The sequence below is a fragment of the Malurus melanocephalus genome, unplaced genomic scaffold (assembly GCF_030028575.1).
Source record: "Malurus melanocephalus ecotype Western Australia unplaced genomic scaffold, MMel_1.1 scaffold_612, whole genome shotgun sequence".
In the NCBI taxonomy this organism is placed as follows: domain Eukaryota; kingdom Metazoa; phylum Chordata; class Aves; order Passeriformes; family Maluridae; genus Malurus; species Malurus melanocephalus.
In genome coordinates, this window is record NW_026623844.1 from 195,038 (window position 1) to 206,096 (window position 11,059).

General features: G+C 42.4%; 1 protein-coding gene across 1 annotated transcript in view; it reads right to left on the minus strand.

Annotated features, from left to right (window-relative positions):
• The window catches only part of LAMA1 (laminin subunit alpha 1), a 97,857-nt gene extending 86,850 nt beyond the window's left edge, over nt 1-11,007 (minus strand). Inside the window, exon 1 of the mRNA XM_057383165.1 lies at nt 10,924-11,007. Within this exon, the coding sequence (XP_057239148.1) occupies nt 10,924-11,005 (82 nt within the window). The 5' untranslated portion in view covers nt 11,006-11,007. The remainder of the gene's footprint in view (nt 1-10,923) is intronic.
• Between the last annotated feature and the right edge of the window lie 52 nt (nt 11,008-11,059).

The following is an 11,059-nucleotide window of genomic DNA, read 5'->3' on the forward strand; positions in this document are numbered from 1 at the left end:
TTACGTTTTCAACCTGAGGCAACTGTCTTGTAAAAGAAAATCCTCTTGGGTTTAATGCTAATTAAATTTGCATGCATAAATGTGCAGCTTTAGACTGCACACCAAATCATTTATTACAATGAAAAGGAAGTTATAACCCAAGTATCTATTAGGTCTCTTCTGATTCCAAATTTCCATTTATCACTTGCAAATTCTAGGAGACCTGAGCTTGAGAAGAATTTTAAGTGTTTAGATGTCCTACTCACTTCAGTACTGTGACTCAGTATCACAGGCAAAATGTTACTACTTTTTCTCTCATGTAAATATTAAGAAGGTTAAAACAGAAATACCCTTGAGTCAGCTGGCATCACCTTGTGACCATAAATCAAATAGCTGCATTACAAAGGAACTCTGAAATGTATTTTTCACTCAGTTCATCTAAGCTTGGTATTTATTAGCTGTACATAAACCCTAAATTTATTTCACTTCCTTAATTTAAAATAAAAGGCTTTTCACTTCCTTAATATTAGAAATTGCATCTGTATTAGATGAAGTCAAATTTCTATATAAATAAAGTGGAATTCTTCCATTTATTAACAACAGCTATTTCAAGTTGAAGAGGTTTTGGCATCTCAGAACTACTGGCTCTCCTGTTTTCAGACACAGAAGAAAAATGTTTTCATTCCAACAGGCACAAAGCCATWATCAGGGCACATACAGCCCGGTATCACTGCCAGATCTTCCTGGGTAGAAGGAAGCACATTTCCTCCAGCTTGAATGGAACTGAAAGGATTTGCAACTGTGTAACCCCAAGGACATGCAAAACTTACTTGGTCATTGCCTTATCTCTACTGACAAGGTTTAGCAATCTCTGATTTAAAAAGGTTAATTGGGAAAAACCTGTAGGGTTGTTATATATACTGTTAACTTTTCAACATGCTATACAGATCTGATCTTTGTAAAAAGTAAAATATATACTGTTAACTTTTTTTTTTCCAGGCAGTTTAGGCAACAAAGTAAAACTGCAAATCACCATACTTTGCTTACTTAAATCTGCTCGTCTCCAGGCACAAGAATAACAAATGTACAGGGCACAAATTGCAACTATTTAAAAACATTAAYAGCAAATCAACCGTTGCACATTTTCTATGTTTCAAACTCTTACCATGTGCAAATTCTTATTTCATTATTTGACAGTAAATGCCTTCATGAAATTCAAAGGCATTTGTGTCACACAGGATAGATTCCTGAAAAAGTGCAATTTTAAGTACCCAGAAAACTGAGAAGGGGGGGGAAAAGCAAACCATACTTTAAAAAGTTCTCTTCTGTACTACCATTAAATGCTCGAGAACTCAGCCAGTCACATGGAATTTTAATCAAGTGTTCTGAAAGTATTTTGCCTTTGGCCTGAAAACAAGAATGATGCATTTCAGCCCAAAGCACAATTTTTAAGGAAAATTCTAACAGACTGAGAGTTCATGTAGCTTAATTTAAAATTCAGCAATGTTACAGTRACACTAAAATAATAGCAAGACACAGTTGGATACTGCCTGAAATACCCCAAACTTTTTTTTTTCTGATGGCTGTGGGAAATGCAGCAACAAGAGGAGCAGAGTTGCAGAGGGGGCAGCTTATTTCCCACTGTCCTTAAGAACAGAAAAAATGAGGAGGGCTGTTCAAATTTTAGCAAGATTCTATGGGAATGTGTCATCTGTCAATACATCAATCTGTGGTATACAAAATGGGTTTTCCTCCTTGGAGCAAACACCCTGACCTCATCCCTGTCACTGTACCACCAAGAACCCCCTTCAGGTGGTCTTTTGCACTCCTGCAGGATTCTCAGCCTACCAGAAACACCCAAACTTGGATGTGTCTATWACCACCATTGGCCATGTGGCAGCACAGCAACAGCAGATCTTTACCCCAAGTACCCACAGCAAAGTTCCTGAGCAACCTGTCACATTGCAGGAGCTAAACACGAGCACAGCAAGCTCTGACCCACACCACGACATCCATGAACACAGCTGCTCACCAGCAGCCACGATTTGTACCTATTGCTTCATTCCTGCCTTTAGGTCACACGCTACCACTCATGGCTGTGGAAAGATCCTTCAGTCATCACACAATTCACCTGGAAGCTCCCTGCCCCATCACAGACATCTCCTTCTCATTGCCTGCCAAGGGTTGCCTCCTCCACCTCAGGAAAACCTGCACTGCACTTTGAAGAATCTTCTCTTCAATCAGAAATATCCTCATCACAATATTATCACATATGCACAAAACTAAGCCGTCCCTAGTGTGACCACACCCAAGCAAAGAGTGGTCATCCAAGGACGGACTCTGCGTTTGCTGCATGCCTTCAGCATTGATGAACTTGCTCTGGAGAACATTGGCAGACACACYGTAAACCAACTTCAAGGAAGATAAATTGGGATAGGTCTGGAAAGAACTTAATTCCYGTAAACTTTTAGTTTAGAATTCATGTTTACATCTAAAGACAATCTCAGTATCAAGTTCACTTTTATGCATTAACAAAAAAAAAAAGTATGATTTCTAAAATTCTGATCAAGTCTTAGTGAGATTTATTGATAATATCCAAATAACCCAGTTTTAGTTTAAAAAAAATCATGGAGACACATAACAGATTTGCTTTCTATTTATAYAAACTTTTTTCTTTATCCTGTAAGAAACAGATTATCTCATAAGAGTGAATTGAACTACTTTGGCATTTAAAAAAGAGACACATAAAAAATGAACACATTAGTTAACAACTATTGAGGGAATACAGAACTGGCAGTAGATGCAATGTAAATCCACAGCAACTCTCCCAAAGTCAATGAAATTGAYTTGATCCTTCATTTTCCCATCAAAATTTTTATCTCTTCAGCATAATTTGGAGGGTGTTTCCTAGCAGAAGGCATTGAGCACACACTTGATAGACTACAAGCTAAAGTAAATAAAAGGAATCCCAGAAATTTCAACAGCATACATTTCACAACCCTAATTTAAACCACAGGGTTTCCACAGATCTTGACAATTCAAAGAACCTTCACGTCAAACTTCTGTTATCTAGCCCTTCTCAGCCAATAAAGCAGAAACAACGTAATCATCAGAGGCATTGGCACACAGTTACAAGCCTTTTCTCCCCTCCCCTCCAAAAGCAGTGCAAGACATGCACAAAAGACCGCACAGTAAAGTAAAATATATGACTGGTGTAGCATGCAGAATAACAGAACACACATTAGCTATTCATGTATTTGAATTAAAACCAGGCAAGAAAAACCAGTGGACTCTCTTCCACAGTTTTATCAGCGAGGCACTTTCAGGAGCCTAACTTCTAACTTACAAAGAAACAGCAAGAAACAGAGAAGGTGGAAACCAAGTTTTTTAAGTACAGGCCCACTGCTGGTGATAGACCATCCCTGATTCACTCACTGTCTAGATACCCCTAGATGGATCTGGGATAACCCCTGGGAGACAGGGAAGCCTGGCTGGGCTCCTTCCAGCCTGGTGGCAGCTCTGCCAGGATAGGGAGCATCAGAGGTGCAGCCAGGCTCCCCAGGCTGCCATCCTCCCACAACACCTTGTGCCCTGGCTGCAAGGCTCACTCTGCCAGCACCACATAAACAGTGAGGGATAACTCGGATCTTTGCTCCAGCAATCCCTGGCAAAGCTGCACTCAGCTGCCATCCACTTGCACTGGATGTCTCAGTGGCTACAGGGCTTTATTCCTCTCCTTCCCACGCAAATATTTTCTTTACACACTTCTTTAGGTTTTGTGACACAAGGCAAAATTCCAGTCATGCTTTCAAAAAACCTAGTAAAAACAATCAATACTAATCTAAGTGACCATCAGTGACAGCTGCAATTCGCATTTATGCTCAATGACTGAATTCCAACGTTTTTTACCATCAGCAAGACCTACCCCACTGATTTGCAGAGTTAGGATTTTGCTATTAAAACCTTCTTGCTTCATCAGGTCCACAAGAAAAAAAATAAAAAAATCAGAGAATCAAATCAAAACCAGAGAAGTTTTTTCAATTAACTGTATAGATTCTGCACTGCCCTCTCAGATTTTCAGCAAATAAAAGTTACAGAAATACAATAAAGAAGGTAGTGGATATCAGCCTATTTTCAAGGTAATTTTTGAGCAAGAAACGATAAAAATGCAGGAAGAGACAAAGGGAAAAAAAAACAAAAAACTTTGGGAAGACCATTTCTTAAACAGCTTTTTAACTTTTATTCTCATGCGGGAATCAAGATGGGGGCGGAATCCCGCAGTGCAATAAATGAGCTCACAGAAAGGAATTACATTATGCTTGCAAAACAGCCTTCAAATCTGAATCTTTAATCTAAAAGAATTGGTTAGGGAATATCTCTGACAGAGTTGTTACTGTATCAAATGACAGTTTCAAAAAAAAAAAAAAAAATAAATCCAGCAAAAGCTAACAAGTTAAAGATGACAAAACAGAAGGAATTTATTGCTGAAGGCTGACATCTACTCTGCCTACACAAAGCAGCAGTGGGATTTTCATGGTCTTTGCCTGGTAGGAAAAGGCCAGAAATGACAAGAGAAAACCAACCCTGTCAGCCCATCAGCCCATCGACCCACATCAGCTGCTGCTTTACASAGCCTGCCAAGTGGAACTTGTGGAAAAGGGCAGTGGGTGAAAATGTCAGCCATGAATCCATCTCCCTTCCAATGGTTCTCTGAGATTACATGGCCACTAGAACAGCAGTGATTTTCCAGAGATGTTTAAAAAACCCACCCAAAATCAGGTTTTCAGGTAAAACCAAAACATTCTATCTGTATGCTTTGCCCTGCACTTTGCAAGAATTGTAACTTCTGTTTCACATCAGAGAGTTTAAATTATATGTATCTACACTTATGTGCTATTAGAATACTGAAAGCTGGTTTATAGTCTCATAATTCTATCTCTGTTTGGTCAGGAAGGGATGTCTGCAGGACAGAAGAGAAAAAAAAATGTAGGGCAAGGCAGCCAAACCCACCTGAAGATCTTTTGTGAGGCTGATGCCTCACAAAAACTGATAGCGCTGAATTTCTAGAGATGCATTTTCTAAGCCCTCAGGGAATGGGGAAAGTATTTACGACACACAAATATTTTTTAAATCTTAATCTTCAATCTAACTTAGAATGCTTTCATGGGATTTTTCTCTGCCACATACCTTTGTACTCTGAGAAAAAAAGAAAATGGTCTGCGGTTTGTTGGTGATTTCTTGCAAAATAAATGAGGAAAAAAAAACTACAAAACAGATTTTAAACACAATGTTTTCCCCTAAGAATGTCCACAATGTTCCTTGTAGACTACCAGAAAAAATGACATTTCTCTGTTCTTTCTTCTTCTCCCCCAACCACAARTAAGGTCTCAATCAGCAAAATCTTCCCCCAGTTGAGATCAATTACTTCTTTCCACTACAAATTCCTTTTRATACAATCAAGACTCATTTCTATTTAATAAAAGTTTCAAAATATATTTGTGTTGCTTATCATGAACTTAGAGAACCTCCTAACTTTAAGACAATGGTATCCACAAAGTCAGCATTCCTGAGGATATGCAATGTGGCCTCTGTTTGAGGTGATGTCATCAAYAGGTCATCTAAAATTGACCTTTTTGGAGTACTATATAGAACAAAGACCACTAGATTAATGCTTTGGCATTCAAAAAAGACTCAGAGGAAACAAAAGCCAAGAGCTCCAGAGTTACATCTGCTCTTCTGCAGAGTTCTGCTGGGGTGGACTAAGTCCTGTAGCCCGAGAGAGACGCGGCTGCTGCAACTCTGTTTCCCAGGCCCAGCCCCTAGTAAAGCTGAGCACAGGTTCCCAACAGGCACAGACACAAGCACACACAATGCTATGGATATTTGGATATATGGATATTTGGATATATGGATATCCAGCAACATAGTTGCACAAAGACAGAAACACACAAAGGCAACCACCACCAATGGTTTCATCCTGTTCCCCCCTCCAGGGAAAAATATGTATCCACATACAGGTACGGATTTCTTCAGCGCCCATCCACAATGTAGATTTCTTAAATATTTCTTTCATTTTTTTTTAATTCTTTAAAAACCCAAAGTTGGAGATTCACTGTATCCAGTAGCTGTGCCCCCCACCCCTAGACTGTCCCTGTCACTGGTACCTGGCATGTGAGCCCTCGAGGCCCACAGCTCCACTGCAGCCACTGATCCACAAACTGCCTTGCACACACAGCACCCCCATCACACCCATCACACACGATGGATCCCTACACACCCACTCTTTCCTAAGCCACTTTGATCCCCCATCTTTGGCCCTCTCTTGATTCATCCCAAAATAAGTCATGTGCCATCCCAAAATGTTCTTCCCCTGTGTCCCATGAGTCCCACACCCTTATAGACTGTCACCACCCCCATCCTGTAAGCTCTGAAGTGCTGCTCCCAGAACACATCAGTGGCTGTCATAGGACAGCCCCAGCTGGGGGTTTGGTACTGGTGCTGTTCCACCCTGATTTTGTGTTCCTTTGTGCGTGGACATGAGACTACTCACATAACCTAACAAGTTAAATAAGAGTATGGACAGCTAATAAGTATCTTAGGACCCTGATACTTTGCCCACCTGAAGACAGAAAGGATGTACAGGCTCACTGTAAGAACCCTGACAAAATGCRGAAACTTAAGCCCCGTACACCGTTCTAGTCAATTTTGCCAAAAAAWTAGTAAGTTTTTACCTTATCACAATGCTAAGTGATCCTGCCTCAGACTCTGTCATATTTTCAGCTCATCAGTCTCCTGCCTCACACTGTAAGGTGCAAACAGTGCTGCCTCTAAGTGCTCCACAAGTCTCAGGAGACTTTAACTTTCTTTTAGTGTTCTCTTATCAGGAAACAATGGTGGAAGCACAGCATAAATGTTAAATATTTTAAAACAAAGACAAATTTTCCAGGGAATAGAAACCTTTCCATTTTCCATATCACTTTGTTACAGATGTTAGGAAAAAAATTATATATAAGACTGGTGGAAACAAGATCTATTCAAGCCACYAGCATACATGAACCCAAGATGCAGYATGRTGAAGTACTTAGGATACTTTGTTTCATTTTATACATAAAGTATTTGTGAATACAACATCCAGTTCATCTTGAAACTCAAAAAAAATTCTTCTAACTTTTCTGGGCTTCCAAGTACATTCTGGAAGTCTGTCTCTCAGTTTTAAAWGTGTCAGAGGAAGCTRCMTYAYTGCACAAAACACCTTTGAATGCATGAGGCTGTAGTGAGGCAGCTGAGAGTGTAAGAGCCGCCTATATAAACTCATAGACTAAAAGGCAGACCTACAAAACCCCAAACTTCAGTCARATGCTGCCACTCCTACAATTAAAGCACATTACTTATGAGATGGAACTCACCATCCTGAATCAGGCACCAAAGAGCCCTTCTTCACTAAGTGAAGTGGTGCCAGGCTTGGGTAACCCTGKACAAAACAACCAAAAACCAAAACAGCAAACAAACCAACCCCAGCAGACACTGGTAAAATAAAATAGTTTCTCCTGAAGTCAGACACTTTATTGCAGCTYGCAGCAAATAAATAAAAGAGAGGGAGGTCTGCAATTGTGTTCTCCTTGCATTTGAGCACCCTAAAGATCCAACTAAAGCATCAGGTTTTTTTCTYCTTGCCCGTTTTCCCTCTGGAAGGAAATTTGCCATCTTGGTTGTACAGTAGCTCAGTTTCAAAGCAGTCTGGAGAGATTTCATACACTTCTCCTCCTCCCCCGCATTACCTGTCACAGCAGCTTGGTAATACAGAACTCTATTCAGAGATTRGAGATGTGGGTTCAAACCACCTCAAACTAAGGAGATTTATGTTAATCTCCCACTGCCTGGGAAAGCAGTCTAACAATATGATTTGTATCTCTTATGTTTCAACAAAAAATGTGGATGCTGACCATAATGTCATAATTTGTCCATTTGTCATAGCCTAAGAACACCTACTAAACCAGATCCTTGAAGCAAGGCAGGTCTGAAACCCAAGGGATGACAGGCATGTGAAATACCAATGCTCATCKGTGCCCAGATGGAGCATTGTCCTGGRGCCATTTAATTGCCTGAGCATCAGYRCTTACCCAAAACCCCAGACAGAAACAACAGARCAGGCTACTTCAGCACATCATTTACAAAAACAAACTGAGATGCAGCTGAGGAAATATTTAGTCTACAACTACAGCCTTCCAAGTTAACACTACTGCAGGTTTACAGTAGCAAGATTTTTTTTTAATTGTAGAAAAATCACCTAATAGTGGCAGAGTCAAATTTATGAAATATAGGCAATAGTGTTCAAAATGATTAACTGATTTTCCTTTCTACTTTGAAGACATGTATTACTTAACTCCAGTGTGGAAAAGAATGCATTCCAGCAGAGCAAAGCTGCTACAACAAGCCTCCAAAATGGCTTTTGGCTTCCGATGTTGTAAAATAATTCCTCTGTATCTAGACACTGAGATACACGTTTCATGAAGAGTTACTCTATTAGTGCWTACAAAAGACTCAACTGAAAATACAAACCAAACTTTTGACTATGATGGCGATACTTTAACAAAACACCTGTAATTAAAATACCAACCAAATTTTATAGCTATGTAGATATTAATCTTTAGGTTGAAAGAACCAATCATTAACTTTCGAAGCTGTGCAGGGCAGTGACTTTAGTATCTTGTTTCTCTTCCTTGGACTGGACTTCAGCACTTTCTGACAGACCCTTGCAGCTGTGGTACACCCCAGTTTCTTCATTTGCTGACAGGASAAAAGCAAAACTGAACAGAAACCAAGAAATGCTCTGACTTCTACCACAACACTCCACAGCCATGCCAAGATACCTTTTTYCCGAACTTCTCTTGGCAACTACTCTGATAAGTCTTTCCAGCCTCACTGCAAAATGTATTTTTACCTCATCACGATGCTTYCAAGTCTGAGCTTCAATTGTTTATTTTCTGTAGAAGCAACATGGCTATTCTAATCTGCATCGCATTCTTCACATTGTTTTAGGATCAGTTATCTTGAATTGTGGTTTTTGTAAGGCRGTTCACCACCAGGGGGGTTGAAACTCACAGCTTCCTCGGATGATYCGTGCTCTCACGCTAAGAAAAAAAAATCTATCAACTTAATAGGAAGAATGGTCTCTTGACCTGATCTTTCAACTAAAAAAATACAATTATGAACTTAAATATCCCCAGGAGGAGTGGCTTAAAAGCATTCAAACGTATTGGTACCTTTAATCCCTGATATAAAAAAACAAGTATTTTATCCAGATGCCTGGAGCACTGGGGGCTGCTATATAAAAGTTGCACATTATTGCAGTAAGATCACTGCAAATATTAATGAAAAAACAAAAAAAAAAAAATTATTGGCTCTTGTCACCCACATATGACTAGCTTCAGGAAAATTCCTACCTTTCAAACTGCGTGCTACTGTATATATTCAAATAGGAATTAGTATTGAATAAAGCTGTTTGATGCAAGATGGTACCTTAAAAAATTTAAAAGGAAAATTTATATCACTTTGWCTGACTTTTCATTTGTTTCTACGACTAAATTTCCATAACCTAAGTGAAGYGTGTTTATTTACAAGCTGAGACATATGGGCTCTGAAATTGACTTGGGCTTGATTTTGACCTTTTTACCTAAAGGATATTTTGTACACATAATTATATTAATAAACACTCGCTTTGACTGCAGCCTGTAAATATCCAGATGCTGATCTCCCACCCTATATCCATCTCAAACACCATACTTCATCATAAAGAAAACAAGCATGCATCTGCACAACATATGCCTTCCAACCATTTTCCATTCAAWTTCTTTTTTTGTTTGTTTTTAGTAGAGACCTAACGCGGCCGGGGATTCATGTGCAGGGAGWGGGGACCGGCAGAAATTCTGCTGCGGACGCCAGCAGGAGCTGACTCAAGGCAAAGGTGAGAGCATCCGGTGTCTGCCAGCGCTTTCCATCGCAACCCAGAGCGCCGCAGAGCGAACTACCGTGAACCCAGCACCAGAGCGAGCCGATGCGCTCAGAAACTTGGGTCTCACCAGGACAACCCGAGTTACAGCCCTTCGAACAAASGATGCGTGTGATGAAGTTACTCGCAGAGGAAGAACTCGCCGCGGAGCGTTCCGGTGTCCCGGCCACAACGCACCGGCCGGCCCACGTGCGAAAAGRWAAAAAAMCAAACTTTYGTAAATTATCTCCATTACTTCTTCATACTACTTCTGTCTCACGCCCGGAGAGTGGTTTAGGACTCTTCTCGCTCTTTATAACAGAGTTTAATCTGGTTTATATTACCGGCAGCGTGGGGCATCCCTTGGGGCTGCCGGCTTCTCTCCCCTCCCCAGGGAGGGATCCCCGGGACTGCGAGCCATTCCCGCTCCGAGCCCATCTCCTGGAGGGACAGAGGCTGCTCCGAGGGCTCCCCGGGCCGCCGCAGCTCTCCCCTGTCCCGGAGCGGGGCAGCGGCGGGGTCGCCCCCTCCCCCGGGTTTCTGCCGCTCCCGGATCCCACAAAGGGAGTGGGCGGCCCCGGAGGCGGCCGGGCGGAGTGGCCCCCGCCGCCGAGGGAGGAGAAAGGACWCCAGGAAAGTGGGGGGAGGGCGGCTGCACAACGTGGAGATGGTGGGGAGAAAACAGGGATTAAGGAGATGGGGGAAGAGTGTGGTCGGCACTGCCGGACCCCAGCGCKCTTCCCACCGCGGTGCTCCCATCGCAGCCCGACACGGCCCCGCACCGGCTGTGCCCGGCGGGGACGGGGACAAGGACACGCTGCCGAGGCTCCCCAGCCCCGCGGGGGCRAAAGGCTGCCCCGGGCGGCTGCAGATCAACCCCTCAGGCACTGCACTGCTCTGCACAGCGCTGCGCGCCCCCGCACCCCGAGAGCCCCGCACCCCCGATCTGCGCTCACCTCGGGGCTGGCCCTGCCCCGGCACCCAGAGCAGCGAAGCCGCCGCCAGCAGTGCCCGCAGCAGCCGCCCGCCGCTGCCCATGGCTGGTGCCGCCGCTGGAGGAACGCTGCCCGCCCCGCCGAGCCCGCCCGCCTT